Raw genomic sequence first — 23,128 nt, forward strand, 5'->3', positions numbered from 1 at the left:
TGATGCTAATAATTGCAGTCATGACTGAAACTCATCTAGGGGAAGGAGTTAGTTCTACATTAAGCTGTGGGGCTGCTTCTCCCCATTGCTCCCTAACAATTCATTGTGTGGACTTCTCTCATCTAAAAGGTTGGTGGCTTTTGCTTGGGATCAGTGCTCTCTATTTATGTCCTTGCTGGTCTCTGAACACATTCCTGTTGCGTTAAGACTTGAAAGATTTGTAGATGTGTGATGTTCAGGCACAGGATGCTAAGAGCTTATGTTACTATTCTTAGTTGGTAAATTGTCCTTTTGATACCATCTTGTTTCTTTTGTAGGTATAAATAAAACACTGTTGACAATAAGGTGTGAGATTTTTATTGCCTTAAAAAAAGGTGTAACCTAATGACAGTCTCTTATTTTTATTTGCTTCAAGACCATGTTCAATTGACTTGACACCTTAGCACCTAAAACTGTGAAAGGGAGGTGGGATTACTTGGTCTTAATGTGAAAAGAATTTGAGTCACAAAGCATCAAGACAATACCTAGTAGGTAAAAAGCCTGGGGTGTTTCCTCATAACATTTCCCACCTGTGACACCTTTGTATCTTAGACACCCTAAACATGATGGTCTCCTACCTGGAAAGTAAAAAATTAACAGTATACTCATTTGGGGCTTTTGCCTCATACACAGTAGGGTGTATTTCCAGATTGGGATTGGCTGTTGGTTAGCATGAGTCTCATGCCAGGGAACAACAATTGACTCCATCCATTCTAAGGTTTGCTTGATGGTTCAGTTGACATTGTGAGGGTGTACCATACTTGCATGATTGGCCCGTTTTAATTACCTCTATAATTTAAGGGAGATGGTGATGAGAAAATAGAAGGATCAGTGCTTTGCTAAATTCCACATGAAGTATTTCTCTGACTTCAGTTTTAACATTTGGTCAGTTGTGTCTAAATCGCCCAGGAGCACGTCAGATGGTTTGCTTTGTGTCCTTGTTAGGGTGTAGAACATCTCTGATGGCCTTCAAATTGGCATTGGAAGACTTAACTTCTTTCCTTTAAGGACTAGAAGAAAAGCTGAAGTTAGAATTTTTCATGAAAGGACTCCTTTACAACTAACTTTGTATAATCTTAGTATCTAATGCCCTTTTCACAGGTGTTCACTTAGATATTAAAAGTCAAGGGAAGATGCCGCTGCAGGTTAACTACAGATACACTGACTCCACCTTAGACACATACCACCACCCCCTCTTTTGGTAGGCCATGAATCTAGCACTTGTCCTTAATTCTGTTTCACATCTCACAGCACATCAATGGTTTTCATCAGCTACACTCCTGAGAAATGTCACCATCTCTCCACTGATGACCAGCTCCTGGGCAATTACAACTGCCCCATATCTCCCTGCTTTGGTTGCCTTTTATCCTACACAGCAGTTGGACTGGCTTTCAGAGGACCCAGTTGCTGCTGTTTGTGTTTAGAATGCATTGTGAATGTTTTACCCTGACTTACTGAGACCCTACTCTGGATATCTCTGACCATACTAGCCTTTTTGTCTTGTATCATGCCAGGCTGGTTTCTGCCTTGGGGCTTACACATAAACTTAGAAATGTATCAATATTTGTCCTTCATTGCCCTAACCCAAGTGTCAAACGTCATCTCTCAACTGTCTTCCCTGTACACTGTATATAAAAATAGGATTATTGGTCTATATTTTCTCATAGCGCTTAGGTTCCTGAAAACATTTGTCTCCTGTGTTAGAACGTAAGCACCATGAAGTGCACAGACTTGCCTGTATTCACTTCCATATCCCCTTGAGTACTGAGTGGATCGTTAATCTTGAGCCGGCGCCAGTGACACTTCTCCCAGCACCTACCTTTGGTCACATACAAGTAGAAGAAGTCACAGTAGAAGATGGTCTGTACTACCCCAGACACCACTGCAATTTGGTCATAGAAATTCTCAGTCTGGTATCGCCTGATCCAGTTAGCCAGGTAGAGGGCTCGGTATAGCCCAAGAAAGAACAGGTAGTGAGTAGTAATGGTCTCAGCCTCGCCAGTCTTGCTGATCATGAAGAGCTGGGGCAGGATGGCCACTGATTCCAGGTAGATGGAGAAAGTCCAGAGGATCTGAGCCAAAGAGAAGGATCCAGAGGAGGCTGATCAAGAAGGGGCCACCTTTAGTTACCAAAACAATGTTTATTGGTGAGAATATAGTGAAGCAAAACCAATTTTTTTTAAAGAGAACGATTTCACACTTTTTTCAGGTTTTATTTACTTAATAGCCACTCCACACAGCTTGCAGGACCAGAGATTGAACCAAGGCCACACAGGCAGTGAGTGAAAGCCTGGAAACCCATTCATCATGGTCAGGGAACTCCCAGAATCATGTTCTTGAAATTTTCAAATGTTTTCATCAGTGTATCATTCAACCCCTTTCTTTGAAAGTAAAAAAAATATTTTAAAAGATCTAAGTGTACTGCTTTTTCCAGAACAGTATGAATGTTGCTATGGAAAAATTTTTGTTGCAGAATTCTATCATATAAACTCGCCTTAATTGAGGCTATGGTTACTCAAAATACAATCCATGAACATCACCATCAGAATCCCCCCAGATGCTTATTGCCCCACAGATTCTTGAGTCAGAGGCCAGACCCACTGAGTTGAAAACGGTCTGGACTGTGCTTTAGTATCCATTAATCACCTGTTGAACAGAGGGTTTCAGAATTACGTGGTACTGTGATGCCTGCTTTGTTTATGAACACGACTACTTAGACATGCCTATTTTTAAGAAGAGCACTGTAGCTAGCTTATTGGTAATTTCTAAACTAACAAACAATGGCCACAGTTGTAGAAAGCTAGCCCTGATATTACCAAGGTGAGGGTTTTAGGGAATGTGTTTACCTTTGGAAATGAGTACTCTAGGTCCCTTCCCTTACCTCCAGAGGAGTGAAACTGTAGTTCTCAAGGAAGGAAAGGCCAATGACAGGGACCAGAAGAAACTCCAGGCGGAATGTGTCATTCTCACTGTCAAACGTTTTCCGAAATTTCCCATAGATCATGTACACTGTGACATAGGCACAGAGGAGAAAAACCATCTGAAAAGGGAGACAGACACACAGGAATCAATGGAGTCATTTCCCAACCTACTTTGGGGGCTTCAAAGTTACCCTAAATTCAGTTCAGTTGCTCAGTCATGTCTGACTTTGCAACCCCATGGACTGCAGCAAGCCAGGCCTCCCTGTCCATCACCAGCTCCCAGAGTTTACTCAAACTCATGTCCATTGAGTCGGTGATGCCATCTAACCCTCTCATCCTCTGTCGTCCCCTTCTCCCACCTTCAATCTTTCCCAGCATCAGGGTCTTTTCAAATGAGTCCGTTCTTTGCATCAGATGGCCAAAGTATTGGAGTTTCAGCCTCAGCATCAGTCCTTCCAATGAATACTCAGGACTGATTTCCTTTAGGATGGACTGGTTGGATTACCTTGCTGGGGATTCTCAAGAGTCTTCTCCAACACCATAGTTCAAAAGCATCAATTCTTGGGCACTCAGCTTTCTTTACGGTCTAACTGTCACATCCATATATGACTACTGGAAAAACCATAGCCTTGACTAGACGGACCTTTGTTGGCAAAGTAATGTCTCTCCTTTTTAATATGCTGTCTAGGTTGGTCATAGCTTTTCTTCCAAGGAGCAAGCATCTTTTAATTTCATGGTTGCAGTCACCATCTGCAGTGATTTTGGAGCCCAAAAAGATAAAGTATCTTATTGTTTCCATTGTTTCCCCATCTATTTGCCATGAAGTGATGGAACCGGATGCCATGACCTTAGTTTTCTGAATGCTGAGTTTTAAGCCAACTTTTTCACTCTCCTCTTTCACTTTCATCAAGAGGCTCTTTAGTTCTTTAGTTCTGCCATTAAGGGTGGTGTCATCTGCATATCTGAGGTTATTGAAAGTTCTCCCAGCAATCTTGATTCCAGCTTGTGCTTCATCCAGCCTGGCATTTTGCATGATGTACTCTGCATATAAGTTAAATAAGCAGGGTGACAATATATAGCCTTGACATACTCCTTTCCCAAATTGGAACCAGTCTGGTGTTTCATATCCAGTTCTAATTGTTGTTTCTCGACCTGCATACAGATTTCTCAGGAGGCAGGTCAGGTGGTCTGGTATTCCCATCTCTTGAAGAATTTTCCAGTTTGTTGTGATCCACTCAGTCAAAGGCTTTGGCATAGTCAATAAAGCAGAAGTAGGTGTTTTTCTGGAACTCTCTTGCTTTTTCAATGATCCTACAGATGTTAGCAATTTGATCTCTGGTTCCTCTGCCTTTTCTTAATCTAGTTTGAACATCTGGAAGTTCATGGTTCATGTACTGTTGCCTGAGTTGGGACCTACCAAACCTGAGGGCGAGTATTCTGACTTCAGTTGGAAAAGGTAAAGTGTGTTTGCAATTTCTGAATTGAATCTGAAGCTAATGGTCTTTTTGTTAAGTGACTCCATGCTTCTAACTGGGACTGATAGTGCTACCATGATGACCCAGAGGTGCCCAGGTGTCCTCTCACTGTGGAGCATTAGGCCAAAAAAAAGAGAACTGGTCTTTGTCGAGTGATTCAGCAGTAGCATTTCAGGGCTCTTTTAAAGCCTCAAGTTCTTGGGTCTGCATCAGTGAATTGAGAGCATACTTCCACAAAGACTAAAATTCTTTGAATCAGGTGATGATCAATCCTTCAGAAAAGTGCTCTTTTTCTACTAGAGTAGCTGTCCTCCAGCATATAATGGTTTTATAATTGGCCTCTAACCTAGGCCAGAGGTTCTCAAACCTGAATGTGCATCAAAATATAGAGGGCTGCCCCTGCCCTACCCTCAGGGGCAAGGGGGTTTCACTTAGTGAGTCTGAGTAGGCCTGAGAATTTTGCATTTCTAGCACGTTCCTATGTGATACTGCTGCTGGTGGTCCAGGAAAACAGTGGCCTGGAAAAGTGTTTGCACTTCAAAACTCAGGTTATTTCCTCAAAGCCTTTTTTTCACCAGAAAGAGGCACACGTACTCTGTGTCACCATACCCCCATGTAACAAGACTCATTGCTGCTTGTGATCATATGTTCTGTAAATGTCTATGGACCAGCCTGTCTCCCCTTGGGGAGGAGATTCCCTAAGAGGGTCCATGCCCTGTCTGCCTCTGAATCTAACTCAGGGCCCCAAACAAATGCTGGAATGGGTGAATGAATCAATGAAGTAGAGATCACTTCTTCATTTCACACATTTGGAAACTGGCCTCTTTGAAGACTAGACCTCATTCAGCCATGGCAAGGGCTGGGTCTACAGTTCTTGCCAGGACTGCCCAAGTCAAAGCCTTGGGAAGAGAAATTAACTAAGCAGGCAGTGTTTGCTACTTCTTTGTTGGATTGAAGTAAACAGTGATTTCAGTACCTCAGACTGAAGTTCACACTGAGTTCAACACACCACAAGTAAGAGCATCCTCCATTCTACCAATTCTAGGAGCAAGATGCCCAGAATCCCAAAAGGACATCTCTGATATGGAGAAAGAGAGAACTCACTTTTAGTTAAATATCTGCTGGGAGGTAGGTATATTACATAGATTCCCATGTTATCTTCACAATAGCCCGGCAAGATAGTTAGGATTCTGCCCATGTAGCTTTTTTACCTTAAAAACAGGACTCCTATTAGACAATGTGCCCAGCTAAAAACTACATATTCCAGCCTCCTTTGCAGATAAGGATGGTCAGTGACATGCAGATGGTAGTCACTGGAAAGCTCTATGAAAAGGGCTTACCCAGATGGCAGGCACCCTATTGCTCTTTTTCTCCTTCCTCCTCCTTGCTATCCCAAATGTGATGTGATGGTAGGAGTACCTATTTTGTGACCCTGAGGCAACCTTAAGGATAGATATCACATTCAGGCTAGCTATATCATTTTCAGGGCTTCTTGTTAAAAAATAAGAATTTCAAAATGGCAACAGCAAAGCATTAAACCAAGCATAAGGCCCTTCTGAGCAACTGCATGGGTAACAAACTCAAGTACTGGTCACACTAAAGCCGGCAGAGCAGAAAGTTAAAAGGAACTGCCATTCCAGGCTTAGACTACCCACTTCCAGATTTTGTTTTATGAGTGAGGTAAAAATAAATCCTAACCTTATTAAAATAACCCACATCTCTGCTACCAGCATCCAGTTACATCCCATTTTACTGACTCTGAAATCTGGGCTCTTTCCACTAAATTGTGTTGGATGATTGGTTAAAGCCTCAGAAAATGTCTCACTCCAACACAACCTCACAGCCAGGACCCAGGGCTGAAAGATGTTCAGCTTCTCCTTCTGTGAAATAGGACCAAACTTCAACAGCTTCCCACTGCAAATGGAATCTAAATGGTTCACCTGCACCATCCGCCCTCACCCAGCCCTCTGTGGGCATCCCCACCACCAGCAGGCAGCCCTCGCCTGCTGATCTCCCACTGAGTCTGCCTTCTGTCTGCCCTTTGAATACATCAAGCTTGTTCTTGTCTTGGGGGGTCTTTGCACCAGCTATTCCTTCTGCTTGGAAATGTCTTCCTCTGAGCTTTGTTTCCTGTGTCATTCAAATCTCAGTTTACATCCCCTCTCTCATCCCCTCTTTGGAGAGGCCCTTCTTGACCACACTCTCTAAATAGCTCTCTCAGTTCAGTCGCTCAGTCGTGTCCGACTCTGTGACCCCACGGACTGCAGCATGCCAGGCCTCCCTGTCCATCACCAACTCCCGGAGCTTGCTCCAACGCATGTCCATCGAGTCGGTGATGCCATCCAACCATCCCATCCTCTGTCAGCCTCTTCTCCTCCTGCCCTCAGTCTTTCCCAGCATTAGGGTCTTTTCCAAATAGCTTCCTAGCCAATCTCTATCATGTAACTCTGCTTTTAAAATTTTTGTCTTTATAATTAAAAGGAAACAGCATCCCATTTTAATTATTTGCATAGCCTTCTCCCTAGCCAGTTTTTCTTACTTGTTTCATTATCTGTCTCCCCAGTTATACTGTAGGTTCCATGAGTATGGGTGTCTTGTATTTCTCCTTCAGCTTCCTAGCTCACATGCATGCTCAGTTGCTCAGTTGGGTGCTCGTCTACCCTATGGATTGTAGCCCACCAGGCTCCTCTGTTCATGGGATTCTCCAGGCAACCTACTGGAATAGGTTGCCATTTCCAACTCCAGGGGATCTTCCTGGAGATCAGAGATTGACCCAGAGATTGAACCTGTGTTTCTTGTGTCTCCTGCACTGACAGGAGGATTTCTCACCACTGGGCCACCTGGGAAGCCCTCTTAGCTCACAGTAGGTGCTCAATAAATATTTGTCAGAGAAATGGACCAATAAGGTCTCTGAAAGCTCACAACATCCTGTTTCCTTTTTTGCTTATTTTTTAACCACTGTAATAGTTTTTATTGAGTTTTTAAATATATGATAGCTATTGTATATTTACATGTATTACCTTGTTTAATTTTCACAACAAAACCCTCTGAGGCAAGTACAACGATCATTTTGCAGAGGAGGAAACCAAGGTACACAGAGGCCAGAAGCCTTGCCCAAGCCCAGGCCCCATAGCTACTAACAGCAAAGCCAGAAATCAAACCTAAGATTGGCTGGTTCCCCAGCCTGAGTCCCCAAGCATAAACTGTCTCACCATCTGGGGGTGCTCAGCAGGCCCCCCCACCATGGCTGCCCATCCCCCTCACCTTCATTACTGTGTTGTAGATGGAGATGAAGTTGGTTAACAGGTCCAGGTACCTGGTGGTAAAGACGAGAGCGAAAAGGATCTGGCTCTTCCCAGAGATGCCTGCGGTTGGATAGGGACAAGAGACAATAAGAATACAGGCTCCCAGGCTCACACACACTCCAGAAGCCCAGAGCCTGAGCTGGAAAGGCCTCTAGAGTGCCCGCTTAGTGGTGACACCCTGTCCAGGGCACTGTCACCCCCGAGGGTCAGGAAACACGCCTTCCTGTTGATCACTTGAATCTATTCCTCTCACCAGACTGTAATCTGTCGCCCAGTCTCCAAATAAAGACATGGGTACCGAGTTCCCAGGGCCCCTGCAGGTGCCTGCCTCAGTTCTTGCCCTGGGGAGGGTGTAGGGGTGGTGGGAGTCGGGCTTGAGAGGAGAGGTGTCAAGGCTTCTCTTCATTCCACCTCCATCGTTCCACTGACGGTCCCCAAAGCTCCATTTTTTTTTTTTTGGAACAGCTCACTGGCTCTACAAGGCACTGATTCACCAGGGAGACACAGCAGGTGGAGGAAGGCGCACGGCCAGGGGAGCATTCTATTTCCAAATTTTGAGTAAAAAAGTTTTTTTTTCTAGTTATAAAAGTTACAACTATTTTTACCCTTTGTAAAACAAAAACCAGGTAACACATGTTTAGTCGCTAAGTTGTGTCTGACTCTTTGCAACTCTATGGGCTGTAGCCTGCCAATCTCCTCCATCCATAGGATTTCCCAGGCAAGAATACTGGAGTAGGCTTCCATTTCCTTCTCCAGGGGATCTTCCTGACCTTGGGACTGAACCCAAGCCGAGTCTCCTGCTTGGCAGGCAGCTTCTTTACCCGTGAGCCACCTGGGGAACTATACACAGAAATGTGAATTTAAAAACAGCAGTCTTCTGAATCACAAAGCCTGTGTGTACAACCTTCCTGATCTTTGCTGGCACACACATACACACAACACACACGTGCATACACAACACACAATGGACGCTCAAACTGACAAAACTGGGTTCCTACTTACCACGCTATTTTCTCATCTGCTTTGGTCTCTTTCCTTTTTGAACTTTTTATTTGGAAATAATTTCAGGTTTACAGTAGAGTTGTAGACAGTACAGAGAGGCCCCATACACCCTTCACCTGGCTTCCCCTAATGTTAACACCTTGCATGATGTCAGGCGAGCGTATGCTCCTCGGTTCTGTCTTGTCACAGAGTGACGTCACGGAGTGATTGGAGTGATGCACATTAAAGCCATCGGCGTGTCACAGCTCTGAGGTCTCGAACAGACCGTGTTATAGCTCTTAGACAAATCAGTGTTAAAGCTCTGTGTTACAGCTCTATTTTATTTAGAAAATAGCAGGAAAAACCATCCTTCAGGTGTGAGGGCATGTAGACCCAAAGACTCAAAGAGAAGAGCGCCCCAGCAGGCAGGAGAGAGAGAGAGACCCCGGCCCTTGGCTCCTCTTTTTTATAGGTCTTTTCCTCCCCCACACCAGCCCCACCCCCCGGGCCTACCCTATGTAAATTGGGCCAGCCAGGAGTGTTGTTTGTTCTACCTGAGGTCCTCACTCAGGTCCTCGGGCCTTCCTTTGTTCTATTTTCCCGGACTTTTCCCTTCCTTATCTTTTAGCCACCGTCATTCTGGACTCCTGTTTCCTATTCTAACCGAACATTTGCCAAAACTAAGAAACTGGCATCAGTAGAGCACTACTGGGGCAGTGGATAGCTCCCAATAGTGAGCTGGGTAGCTCAGTTGGTAAAAAATCCACCTTCAATGCAGGAGACCCTTTCGATTCCTGGGTCAGAAAGATCCCTTGGAGAAGGGACAGACTACTCCCTCCCATATCCTTGGGGTTCTCTGGTGGCTCAGACGGTAAAGAATCTGCCTGCAATGTGGGAGACCTGGGTTCAGCCCCTGGGTTGGGAAGATCCCCTGGGGGAGAGCAAGGCAACCCACTCCAGTATTCCTACATGGAGAATCCTCATGGACAGAGGAGCCTGGCGGGCTGCAGTCCATAGGGTCGCAAAGAGTCGGACATGACTGAGTGACTAAGCACAGCACAGAGCACCGTTGACTAAACACCAGACTTTATTCAGATTTCACGTTTGCCCACTGATGCCCTTTTCCTGTTGCAGATGCTGACCCAGGATTCCAGGCTGCATTTAGCCATCATGCTCCTCGGTCAACTTTTAGCCACTTTTGATACATGGTCATGGAGGTGGTTCCAGGGTGAAGCGAGCGGCTGCCCTGCTTCCTGTTTCTCTCGCCCCGTTAAACCCACAGCGGTCTGGATCCATCACCAACCCACTCCTATGGCCCATGATACCCACGTTTCTGCATCCAAACAACAACTCTGTCCTCACTCACCCAACTGTTCAAGAGTCAGTGGGGCACTCCATCTATTCCAACCACACCCTTCTCCAGGTTTCTGCCACTGCCCACACTGCCAGCTTCTCACCTCCCCTGGCTGCTCCTGTCCTCCTCAAACCCCAATCCTCAGAGGGTAAGCTCTCTTCTCCCTCTGTTCTTTCATCCCATCCCACACCTCCAGCTCCAGACTCTCCTTGGTTCTCTGACCTACATATTTCTACCTGGCAGAGCCCACCATCTCCCCCTGAATCCCCTCCTTCTCCTGTCTTCCGTCCTTCATAAACGCCACCACCATTCCGTCCACATTCAAGCCAGAAAACCAAGAGCCATCCTTGAGTCTCTTTCACCTTTGTCCCCTCATCTCTGGACTTCACTCTAAAGGTGATGGGTTGATTGGGTAGCTGGACACCCAGAAGTGACATGACCTGATTCAGGGTTTGACTCCTTTGTATGCCTGATTGGTACCTTTTTTAATGATCCCTCTGGTGGGAGACATTCATTCTGGGGAAGGAGGGGGGGGACAATTTGAATGCCTGAGGATGAACACTGCTGAAGCCCCTCACATTTTGGAGGGCTCTGGGTCCATGTGCCAGCTTTCCTACCAGCATGGCAAGCCTGATCACACTTGGCATCTGTAAAATGCACTGACATGAGGCCTAACTAGGATTCAATGTGGAATACAAGTGTCTTCTTGGGGGGTTGGCAGGGGGCCTGGCTGCGGGGGAAGGAGCCCTCTAGGGGAGGGGATGGAGTCCAGGAGGCAGTAACTGGGCCAGGTTGGGCTGAGACTGTCTACACCACCTCCCAGAGCCCGCACTTAGGTCTGGCCGGTGCAGGGGGCCTCAACCCCATTCAGGAGGGTCCAGTAGGAGGCTCCAGTGGGCAACACAGGGCTATCCCCCACATAGCTTCTTTCCACTCCTCCCCTCTTTCCATCCCCAGCCGGCCAGGCCCCTGGGCTTCACTCACATTTTCCCTAGCGTTTCAGGAATGCTGGCGGTCTTCAGCACACTGGTTTTCCACACTCTTTAAAAACCAGTGAATAATTTACACCAAAGCAAGCCACACACGGAGACCTCAGGACGGAAAGGAGAACAGGAGCCTGGACCTGGCCAGAGTCCCTTGGGGGACCCACTGACCAGGTGCAGACCTCCTACCCTTTGACAGATAAAGAAAACTGAGGCCCCAGGTCACACAAGGAGTCAGCAGCAGAGTGCAAAGGGAGCGCCAGTCTCCTGCCTTTGGGGCTGGGTCGCTGGGGTGTCACCCAGGCCTGCTCCTGGGGGAGGCGCTCACCTCCTCTGTTCCCAACCAGACCTGTGCTGATCCCTCTGCATACACACAAGGGCCCTCCCGCTCATCCGCCCTTTGCTTTTCCCATTGCTGTTGTTTAGTCGCTCAGTCGTGTCCAACTCTTTGTGACCCCATGAACTGTAGCCCACCAGGCTCCTCTGTCCATGGGATTCTCCTGGCAGGAATACTGAAGTGGGTTGCCATTTCCTTCTCCAGGGGATCTTCCCAACTCAGAGATCTCCTGCATTGCAGGCAGATTCTTTACCACTGAGCCACTGAGCATCTCTGACAAACCATATAATTTAGTTGGTTGCTACCACCGTTGCTGGCTGACAGCCTGCCATCTCTAAATTCAGCCCCACCAGGCCAGGATCTCTGCCTGTGTGGCCAGCTTCTATCCCAGGTGCCTGGCAGAGCGGGTGGGGAACAGCGCCCTCTCCTGGTCACAGTGGCTCACCCTGTCCAGGGCACTTCCCCACAGGGACAGGTCCAGGCTAGATTCTACCCCTCACTGGAGCCTGTCTCAGCATTCCTAGCCCACTTGCCCTAAGTGGGAACCCAAGAACCAACCTGTGAGTGCCTGTCTCCCTGGAGACCCCAAACCCAAAAGGCCTCCAGCCCCACTGCAATGACGCTCACAGCACCCACCTCTTACCCCCAACCCCTTCCCTCCTGCTTCGATGCTGCTCTCTCAGCCTCTCCCACAGCTTCCAGAGTCCCCTTACAAGCCCCCTCCCCTGCTCCAAACTTTCCTTGGCTCCCAGTCCCAACTCCCTAGCCCATCAGACAAGGCCCTTTCACATCTGATCAACCTCCTACCCCCGTGGACTGGTCTCCCCCCAGGACCACCCTGAAGACAGGCTGCTTCCCGTTTCCAGGACATGCCCTGCCGTCTGTGACACCACAAGCCCTTCCTGTGTGACACACTGCCTGTCTTCTAGGACAGAGCAGCACAGAGCTGCTCCCTCCATGAAGTCTTCAGGGGTCCACTCCCTGCCTCGCTGGCCCCCACGAGGAGTCCGTGCCCTTCTCTGTAGGCCCTCACCCCAGCGCCAAGCACAGGGCAGGCACCTCCAGGACACTAGTGGACAAAGATGGCTTCAGGCCGCTCGGGCAGCCTCTTAATGCACTGGGTCTATTTGGCTACCACCGGTCCAGCCCTGAGATGTCTCTGACCGCCTAGCGGGGCCGCCAGACTGCTGGGCAAAAGGGGGACCCCCTCCCACCCTCTCTGTGCTTCTGCTCATGGGCAGCTCTGTGCCCACATGGGCCTAGCTGATGCCTCTCCTGCCACATCACAAGGAAAGAGGGCCCAGCTGGGGGGTGGGGGTGGGATGGGGGGATGTCTGGCAGGGGGCAGGGGGGAGGGGGGGGGAGGGCAAGAGAAGACCCTGAGAGTCTGGAGCCACTTCCTGTGCGTTCGCCTTCCTGGCCCCCACCTCCCATTCCCCACCGCGGGCCTGAGTGAGGGTAGAGGGCACAAGGGCCCAAGCGGTGCTGCTCCTGGGCAGCAAAAGGGCTGTCACCTCTCTATCCCCTCTTCCAACCACCAGCGGCCGTGCCAAGTGTTGGGGGAGGGAGGGAGGCAATCCTCCGTTACCTCCACGTGTCCGTTTCCTCTGATACTGTACAATTGTACATTTTCTTTGGAAGCTAATTTCTGCGAAGACAGTTTCAAGCACCCCCAAGCCGAAGTCCCCAATCTGCAGAGACATTCAGGAGCCTCTTCCCCTCCAGCCTCGCAGCAGGGGCGTGGGGCTGCCCACCTCCCGTCCGAGGCGCCCCCACCTCCCGCCCGGGACGCGCTCCCTTACCCGCGCAGCACTTGGACCTCCAAATCTTCCCCAGAAGCAAGATCATGGCCAGGAGATGGCTCAGGTCGCCGAGGATCCGAAACACGTTCATGGTCCGGCCCGCGCGCAGCCAACTCCTGGGAAACTTTTCTGGCGGGCGAGGCGGCTGCCACGTCCCCGGCCCCGGCCCCGGCCTGTGGGTCCTGCGCCCCCGAGCTCCGCGCTCCCGTCCGGGCGCGGCCGCTCCGCCAGCGCGCTCTTGGCCGGGCGGTGACGTGGCCGGGCCGGCGGCCGTGCCAGGGAGCCAGGAAGCGCCGCCGCCCGAGATCCCGCCTCCCGGCCCAGCCCAGCGCCTCGGCTCCCGGGGCGGGCCGTCCCGCGGGCCGGGGGCTTCCGGCCTGGGCTCGCCGACTGCCGCCCCGGGCCGCTCTGTGTCCACGGGGTGCCTGCCACGTCCCACTCCGCCGACACCCCTGAGAGGGGTCCCGGGAGTCCGGGCCCCTGCCTTCCCTGCTTGGAACCGAGGGTGACCGTGGGTGAGCCACTGGGCCCCTCTTTCTGCCTTGGTTCCCTCATCTGTACACAGAGCTCAGAAGACCCGTTCTGGGGTGAAGTGGGGTCCCACGTGCCACTGCCTGGCATGGGCTTAGCAGGTTGGAAGCCCCCAGAAACAGGTGACCCACTGCTATGGTCATCATCAGACTGGGATTTGAACTCCTTTCTCCCGCAGGGAGAAGAGCTGGAGCCAGTTTCCCCTTCCTCTCACCTGTTTGTTTCAGGAGCCACCTTGTCCTGACCTGACCTGTTGGGCAACAGTAACCAAAGACTCTCTGGTTGGGAGTCAGGTGGGCCTCGGTTCCAGCCAGGGTGCTGAGAGACTTTCCTTCTCTTGGCCTCAGTTGTTTCATCTGTAAAATGGGATGACCGTGAGCATGGAAGAGGTCAGGTCTATCAGGGAGATGCAGGATCTTCACTAGCGTCTCCCTCTTCTTGGTGTGACAAGATGTCAAACAGGGGCACAGGCCAGGAGAGACTCCAGAGGGCGGTGGGCCAGCAAGTTGGGAGGGTGAAGGGTGAAGGACCAATGGAGGGGAGGAGTCCTGTCAGTGCTGTGTGGCCTGAGCAGACCGGCCACCCTCTCTGGGCCTTGGTGTCTGCATCTGTAGTAATGGGTCACATGTGCTCCCCGCTTTTGACCCCTGTAGCCCGTTTTCCTACTCAGGACCTCGACGTCTCCCTAAATTACTGACTTCCTCTCTGCCCCCTCCCCCATCCCAGTCAGCCAGAGAGGCTCTGCCCTGATTAAATCTATCCCTCCTCTACTTGTAACACTCCCATGGCCCCTTCACCATGCCTCCAGGGCATGGCAGTCCTTCGAGACTCAAAATGTGGTCCAAGGACCAGTAGCATCTGTATTGCCTGTTGGGACTGCGGAATCTCCGGCCCCACCTCAGATCCACTGAATTAGAATCTGCTGTTAAACGGCATCCCTGGGTGATGTGTGTGCACACGAAAGTTCGAGAAGCACCGAACTAAGCAAAACTAAGAAGGCGGTACTATAATTCCCATTCTACACTGGGAACACTGAGGCACAGAGAGGTTAAGCAATTTGCTTAACATCACACAGACACTAAATAGTGGCCCCTGGATTCCCACACACAGTCTGATTCCAGTGTTCATGCAATTAAATCATTACATTACACTGTGGGTTGTCATGGGAGGTGATGAGAGGTAAGTAAGCAGGGTGGGGTGGGGGTGCCCATTTGTCAAGAATGCTCTGTGGGGACTCCTGCCCTGGTGAGGATAACCAGCAAGTATTGAGCACCTACTGGGTAGTGGGTACCAGGCATGGGTCAGGCATATTAGGTTCTCTGGCCCCAACAGTCACCTTCTGAAGCAGGTTTTAAAGCCTCACTTTGCAGGTAAAGGCTATCGAGACCCAGCAAAATGAGCTGTGTGGTCCAAGTTCCTGTGGGAGGAAGAACCAGGCACTCATCCCAGGGCTGTGACAGGTTCTGAATGGGCTGCTGTGTTCCCTGCTCCCTCCAAACCCTGCCCAGATGCCTCCCCACCCCAGAGAAGGCGGCGGCTATTTAAATCCCTCAGGTGTGGCTACAGTTCTCTCTGCCCAACCAGCTGGCATCCCCTCCTAGGCGCCCACCTCCTCCCCAAGCCAGGGAAAAGCACGTGCATTTGCCATTTGGTGAAACATCTGTCCTCCTGAGAAGCAGCCCCAATTGCCAGCGGGGGCTGGAACGGGCTCGAATCTTCCTCTCTTTCTCCAGGGGGACCACAGGGGAACTGGCCCTGGCCAGAGGAAGTCTGAGGAGGGACCATCATGGTGGTGGAAGGAGAAGAACTCAGGCTGGGTGGTCCCAGGGCCAAGGGCTTGTCCTGGGCCTGCCACAGTGGCCTTGAGCCTGCCATGTCTCCTCCTTGGGCCTTCACTTTCCCATCTGTTAATGGGGATAATGAAGATAGAAGTATTGCTGACTGGGGATTCCCTGGTGGTCCAGTAGCTAAGGCTCCACGCTCCTAGTGCAGGGAGCCTGGGTTCCATCCCTGGTCTGGGATCTAGATCTCACATGCTGCAACTAAAACTCAGCACAACCAAATAAACAAAATATTAAAAAGAAGAAGAGGAAGAAGTATTGCTAACTGGTTACTTGGTCCCCCTTACAGCTAGTCTTCCCAGTTTCCCTATGAAACTGATACTCCCTATGTCTCAGGACAGGGAGCTCATCACTCCCATTTTACAGATGAGAAAACTGAGGCTCAAACTTGTCTCTTGCTCCCACAGGTCACATAGACCTCTTCTCCCCAAAGTTCTATCACTCTGGCCGTAGTAATCGGCCCCACCTTTTTCATACCTACCCCATCTTCAAGGTGTTGCATTTTTCAAAGCTCCCCATGAAGCACAGGGAAAATCCCCTCCTCATTTTACCCGCTCTGTTTCTAGCCCATGCCGGCACTCCAACCACCTGCACCATCAGACCTATCTCTCCCGGATGCTGGGGGGTTCCTGACAAGTCCCTCACCCCTCTAAGCCTCACTTTTCCTGACACCTGAAATTTGTCTACTCTAGGAATGAAATGGAGGGGAAGCCAAGAGGGAAATTTCCTTCAGTTCAAAGGATAAGGATTCTTTTTTCCTCATGAAGAAAGAAGATTGTATGCTTTCAAAGTCAGATTTATGGGAGAGAGAATGGGGGAGTTGTTCAATGATAGAGGGGAAAATGTATATACAGATTTTTTTTCCTTCCTGGTCCTAGCCTTTTGTTACATTGCACCACTGTATTGAATATCCTGCCAACTGCCTCAAATTCAATGTGGATGTAAGGTGAAAATCACAACCATGAGGACGCCTAGCCCCCTAATCAGCCGCCTCTGGCTGTGCAGGACCCTGGAAAGAAGAGGAAGCTATGGGTCTGGGCTCCTGGGACTCTCTTTGAGTTCCTGGGGGCCACTATGCTTTTTCTGTTCTTAGCAACGAGTGGACGCTCCTCCACCCCCTGGGGAAAGAAGGAGCTTTTCCCAGGCAGGTGTTTCGGAAGTTCCCCCCTTCCCACTCTGCTCAACGTATTTTGAGTGACGTTCTGTAGGAACTAGTGTGTGCCCCATATTTACAGGGCGGGAAACCAAGTTTCCAAAGCCTCTCCTCCGCTTTCAGTCCCAAGCACATTTATTGAAGACCTGCTGTGTGCCAGGTGCCTTGCTGCTATTGTAGGTGTAGACCTAAGGAGCCCCTGGGGCGCCGTCGGGGACAGGTGCCTGTGCAAGGGCTGGATATGGTGCAGAGGAGAGAGTAATTACCCTGGGCTGGGGGGAGTCAGGAGGCAGAACTGCAGTTAGGAAGGCTTTCAAAGAACGCCAGAGTGGGCTCTGAAGGATGAGTAGGAGCTTGCCTTCAGGTCAAAGCCAGGGGGAAGAGAGTACAGTCCCAAGTAGAAAGAACTACAGGTGCAAAGGTGCAGACATGTGCCTAATACCACTGACTCTCCCAGCATATTTTATTTGTAGCACTCTGCAGTGAAAGCATGGAGTCTTAACCACTTGACCTCCGGGGAAGTCCCATCTCCTCTCTCTTCCCAGGCCGTGCCCCAACTCATTCATTGACCTTTTAAAGTGAAAGAAAGTGAAAGTGAAGTCGCTCATGGACTAAACTCAATCCCCCATGAGGGAACTAAGATTTTTCAAGCTCTACTATTTATGAGCTGTCTGAATTTGGGCAGTTTGTTTCATTTCTCCAAGTCGTAGTGTTCTCATCGGTCATTTGAGTGTAAACCAAGTACTGACTTCAGAGGGTAAATATCAGGGTCAAAGTCAGCTAGGTTTCTAAAGCGCTTTGCAAGAAATAAACCACGCAACAAACGCCGGCCCCGGGTCCCGTTTACAGGACACCGAAGCCCAACGAAACAAAGCAGAGCTAGGAGAAAACACAGAAATGCCATGTCCTCGGGAAGCGATCAGTCCTTTTCTGGTTTATTCCCCGAGAAGTGCAAAAAAAGATTACTATTGGTAACCTCTCGCCCGAGGATGCCTTCTGGGGCTCTGGAAGTGTTCTGTATCTAGATCCGAGTGGTGGTTACATGGGTATTTAACATATGTAAGAAATGCATTGAGCTGTACACTTGAGATGCATGTATTACCGTTTAATTACACCTAAAGTAAAAGAAACCAACCCTGGCCGCGATGCCCCCTTCCTTCGCCGCTGGCGACAGGTGTCTTTCGGAGAGTCCCAAGGCCAATCTCCGCGCGCAGCGCAGGTAAAGCGCTCTGAGCCGGGAGTCGTGCACCGCGCACCAGAGCCTGGGCGAGGTTCCCAAGGCAACCGCAAGCCGCTCTCGCCGCGTCTCCCGAGTGACGAGGCGCCACCGAAGCCCCGGAGTCCGGATTACGGAACGGGAGCCACGGAGCGAGGCTGGAGGGAGAGGGCGGCTGGCCAAGGGCGGAGGGGAGAGACTCCGCGCCCTGTCCTTGCGCTGGCATTCCGAGGGCATCCGGCAAGCTCCACTCCCCAGCCCTGGCCGTGGCCATAAACTGCTGCTTGAACTCATCCATCCCTAGGGATTCCTTCTCGGCTTTCCAGGTGGGGAGATGGAGGGCTTGACTACTCCCCTATATCATAGAGCAAATTAGGGTCAAAGCCAAGCGCGGCACCCTGGTGGCCTGCTTTCCAGTTGTGTCTGGCAGCCAAATGGATGGCACATAGGGCTGTGTGCCGGCATCTCCTTGGGGTCTGGTTCCGACTCTGCTAGTGACCTGCTATGTGGTCGGTCCCCTCTCTTGTCTGGGTCTCAGAGATGGGGACAATATCACCATCTCAGCATAGCTGCTACCAAGTATGTGAAATCAGGGGTGTAAAGGTGTTATAAACTCTGAAGTGCTTTGCGTGTGTCAAGGACCATGACCATCGCTAACCTACTGCCTTCTGCTTATCATCACCCCAGCCTCAACCACAGCCTGGGTGACAGCCAGCTGCACGTGAAGTTGGGGCCGGGAACTCTCCATGCCCGGAGATTTCCAGTCTGCAGGTGAGAGTTCCCTGCCCCCATTTCCTGCTTCCTAAGAAATGGGCTCTGAGATCTCTCCCAGATACCAGGGATCCTTTGGTCCCCAGACTGTCCATTTAAAGGGGTTCACAGAGACATCACCCCCACCCACCCTCCTAATCTTCCACCCTGCGGCTGGATCACAGGGGTTCTCCACTACAGGAGGACATCTGGAGGTTCCAGAACGTTTGAGGTCCCGGAACAGAACCCAGGACTACAATCCTCAGTGCCCTTGAACGCCTCACGCCTGGCGTGTTTGGACAGTTGTGTATTCATGTGCCGTGAGGCTATATATTTTGGTGTATATGTGTGTATGTGTACACATGTGCCCGGCATGTGTATGTTGGGGTGTGAGTGTGTGTGTATGTACTTGGGATGTGTATTTGAGTGTGTGTATGTAAATGTGTGTATTAAGGGCTGTGTGGTATGTGTTAAGGGCTTGCAGGTGTGTGTTGTATATTTGTGGCATATGTGTTTACCCATGCATCTATTTGTGTCTTTGATGCTGTTTATGCATATTTAGGTGGACATTTGTGGGTTTTGTATTTGTGGTGTGCACAAGTGGGTGTGTGAAACTGTGAGGTCTGTGATTGTGCCAGTGTGCTGGGGGTCCTGGGTGCAGGGACTCTTTCTGTCCCATCTCCCTTCATCTGGGTGACCTTCTCCTAGCTAAGGACTGTGGCTGAGACCACAGGCATCCTTCTGCTTGCTCTTGCCCTCATTGCAGACCTGTGGCTGTCCAGGTCTTGAGCTTGCCTGGGTCTTTGACCAGTGTGGGCATTGGGGGCAAAGGGTAGGTGAATGAACCTAGGGCCAGGACTCGTGTGCCACCCCCTCTCTGCCTGGCCTCCTCCCCTCCCCACAGCAGGAGCAGCAGCGGGAAAGGTTGGCGGAGGGGGGCTATTTTGGGAGCGTCTCCTTAGCAACAGCTGCCACGGCCGTCTGTGGCGGTTTTTCTATAGGTGCTAAAATATTCCACCCTGGTGACTAGTGAGTGCTGGGGGGTGGGTGAGGGTGGGAGTGGAGGGCGACAGAGACCCCTGCAGTCCTCTGTTCCCAGGGCACAGCTTGCTAGGATGAACCCCCAATGTCCCTTTCCCCACCTCTGGTCCTCACCCCTCAGAACTGCTGGGGCTTTAGAGCCCTGAGACAGGCCAGCTGTGTCCTGAGGTGATTTTTAATCTAAGCAGCTGGGCTTCCTCAGTTTGCCCCATCTGTAGAATGGGCTTGTCTGACTTTAAGAAACTCTCTAGGTGAAAATTTCTGGACTCTGTGACCCTGCTATTTCGAGGTAGACTTTTCCCTCCCCTCCCCAGCTGTCCCAGCTGCTTGGCCCAAGTTCCTTTCCCCTCCAGTCCACCTAGCTCTCTGCACAAGCTCTCAGGGCTCCTGTTGAACCAGGGAGGCCTGGTTGGGCTCCCAGAGTGAGTCAGTTAGTGGGTGCTCTGCTGGCCTGGAGTGACCTTTCCCCAGAAAATAGGAGAAGGTTCAAATCGTGGCTCAGACACTTGCTAACACCCTGAGCAACCCCAGGCAAGCCACTTCCTCTCTCCAGGTTTCTTACCTGTGAACTTACCTGGGTAGTCAGAGTCTCCACCTCAGTGAGTTGTTATCAGGGTCAAATGCGAGAATAGAGAATGGGCAGGAAGCTTTGGCAAAATGTATAGATAAATGAAGGTTTTTACTATCATTCGCATCAGACTTCAGAGCAAGTCTCACCCTTGCAGAGAGCAGTTCCCGGCCACCCAGGGCCAGGCCACATGCCTCAGTTTCCCCACTGGTAACAAGTGCTGTGTCGTAGAGCTCCTGTAAAGGTTAAATGAGACAACACTCGTGAAGGCCTACAGCAGGGCTGGCTGATGACAGGCACTCAAAGGAGGCTTGCTTCTGTGTTCAGTTCAGTTCAGTCACTCAGACGTGTCAGACTCTTTGAGACCCCATGGACTGCAGCACGCCAGGCTTCCCTGTCCATCACCAACTGCTGGAGCTTGTTCAAACTCATGTCCACTGAGTCGGCGATGCCATCCAACCAGCTCATCCTCTGTTGTCCTCTTCTCCTCCTGCCTTCAATCTTTCCCGGCATCATGACAAAGCCTATTTACCCTTTGGGACCCCAGGCCGGATTGCTCCGTGACAGATTGAGGCCTCTGAAGTCCAGTGAGGACGAGCAACTTGCCCAGGGTCACCCAGCTTCTGACACCCAAGCCTACCTCCTGCAGCCTCTGTCTCTCAAGCCTCCCCCCAACTCCCCACCCCTGCCCCGGCCTGCTATGCAAGAATGGCAAATTCTTCTTTAGCCTTTAATCATCCTCAGAATAGCCCCTTCAAATGGATATTATCCTCCCTGCTTTACATGTGAGGACATTGAGGCCCAAAGAGGTGAGGTGAGTTGTTTAGAGTCACACGGAAGTGGGTGGTGCTGAAGAGACTCTTCTCTGGAGTCCGTAAAGCTCTCCCTGCCCGGAGGTCCCCTTTTAGCCCCTCTGCACTTCCCCTCAGCCCACCCTAAGCCTCCAGAGGACTCCGTAGCAGGGGAGGCCACAGACTGCAGCCCCAGGCCTAGCAAGTGGACCATCACCAGAGGTTTCCTCTCAACCCCTGTGACTCACAGCCACCAGGCCTCCTCCTCCCCTTTCACTGAAGTCACTACCCCTGAGTCCCCACTTTCTCCTTAAGCTGCCCCCCAGAGACCTAGCACTGGGTTCGATCCCAGGAAAACAGACGCTCAAGGTCTAAAGATACCCTTGTCCCCATCTCCCCCTCCTTTCCACTCCTCTTCCTTCCCCTGAACCCCTCACCCCCAAGGCAGCGACCAGGCTAAGCCTCTGGCCAGGTGAAGAGATCACAGGCCATTTGTCTCACCTGCGTCATCTCCCACTTTCAATTCATGAAAAGGAATGATAGCTACCAGGCACACATGGCCGCTGACCATTCAGGCTGCCTGAATTCCCCAGCCATTCACACATCAAAGACTCATTCCATGGGACATTGGTCCTAGTTGCCTGCCTGGGAGGGCACAGCAGGGTAATGAGGAAGCGGGGCATGGGATGGGCCATGCGCTATGGAGCTCTGCACGGGGCTGAAGGGAGGACGGAGAAGGGATGGTCCTGTTTATTGAGCACCTACTATGAGCTGTGTGTTTCTAGTGCATCCACCTCACTTGATCTGTGCCTGTGAGGTGCTCACAATGGTGAGGGTGCTCATTTTACAGACAGGTTAAATACAAAAATTTGCTCAAGCTCATGCAGCTCCTAGGTGCTGTTGAGCCCAGGTTGGCCTGACTCCCAAGCCCACTTAACAAGAACCAAACCTGTGCCCAGTGCTGGATGAGTGAATGAAGAGGTGATGGGTGATTTCTGCTGAGGGCAGCAGGAGGCCTTCCTAGGGGAGGCAGCGTGGAGGCTGCACTGGGCAACTACAGGAATTCTCAGGGCATTTCAGGCAGGAAGAACAGCATGTGCAAAAGCAGAGAGGTGTGGAGGCATCTGGTGTGTTCTGGAATCCATAGGAACCAGGGTGTATGTGTGGGTATCTGGGGTGTGGGATAAGGTGGGACCTGACTGTACACCATGTGGAGGAGATGGGACTGGATCCTTTCGGGTGGGGAGGGTCTGCGGGGATTGGAAACCGTCATGGTGGTCCACGTGCTCTGGTTCCTGCGGCTGGCGCAACTTCAGAGAATCGGCTTGAAGGAGGAGCCAGAGATTTCGTATTCAATAAGTTCTCAGTTTGGCTTTGGGGTGCCTCAGTCTCTCTCTCTTAACTGGGGCCAGTCAGAGATGTCCAGGCTCCCAGGGAAGTCCTTCTGGCTGTCTAACTGCAGGTATTCTCTCATCCTCCTACCCTGCCTCTTCCAACCTCCTGCATCCTGAGAGTGTTGGAGTGAGGTGACAGAAAGGCCATGGAAGTGGCTGACTAGCCAGAGACTACGAAGCGCTGTGGTCTTCGCCCCACGTCCAGAGTGTGGGGCCCAAACCTTGGCGCTACTCAGTGCGAGAAGGTGCGATCTTCCCTTTTAGAGACACTCTGGGGGTAATGGGGATGCAGACAGAGAGAGCCTGGGGTTTGGTCCACCTCTGGGTGACCTTGGGCAAGCTTGTGACCCTCTCTGGTCCTCAGTCTCCCTGTCTGTAAAACGGGGCAGTGCTACCTAGCTGATTGCGAGGGTCGTTCCAGAAGAGCCACACCTCCGTCGACGGGAGCGGGGTGTGTAGGGTCCTTAACTGCCCGTCCTTCAGGAGCGGAAGGGGACCGCAGAGGGGGGCGACCCGGCGCCACCGAGCCGGGTACCAACCCTCTCCCACCCACAGTCCCTTCGCTGCACGGAGGAACCCTCTCCACCTGCCCCTAGCGGGGTGAGGGGGACGAAAAAACCCGGCAGCGGACTGTCGGAATGGGCTC

The 23,128-nt window shown here is 51.0% G+C and overlaps 1 protein-coding gene across 1 annotated transcript; it reads right to left on the minus strand.

Annotated features, from left to right (window-relative positions):
• Window positions 1-341: 341 nt before the first annotated feature.
• On the minus strand, window positions 342-13,483 carry KDELR3 (KDEL endoplasmic reticulum protein retention receptor 3). Its single transcript, XM_040233319.1, has 5 exons — window positions 13,198-13,483; window positions 7,700-7,800; window positions 2,921-3,079; window positions 1,859-2,111; window positions 342-1,049 (listed from the first exon to the last, which is right to left on the minus strand). The coding sequence occupies exons 1-5, from the start codon at window positions 13,286-13,288 to the stop codon at window positions 1,009-1,011; spliced, it is 645 nt and encodes a 214-aa protein (XP_040089253.1). The 5' UTR covers window positions 13,289-13,483; the 3' UTR covers window positions 342-1,008.
• Between the last annotated feature and the right edge of the window lie 9,645 nt (window positions 13,484-23,128).

The sequence above is a fragment of the Oryx dammah genome, unplaced genomic scaffold, assembly GCF_014754425.2.
Source record: "Oryx dammah isolate SB20612 unplaced genomic scaffold, SCBI_Odam_1.1 HiC_scaffold_29, whole genome shotgun sequence".
NCBI classification, from domain to species: domain Eukaryota; kingdom Metazoa; phylum Chordata; class Mammalia; order Artiodactyla; family Bovidae; genus Oryx; species Oryx dammah.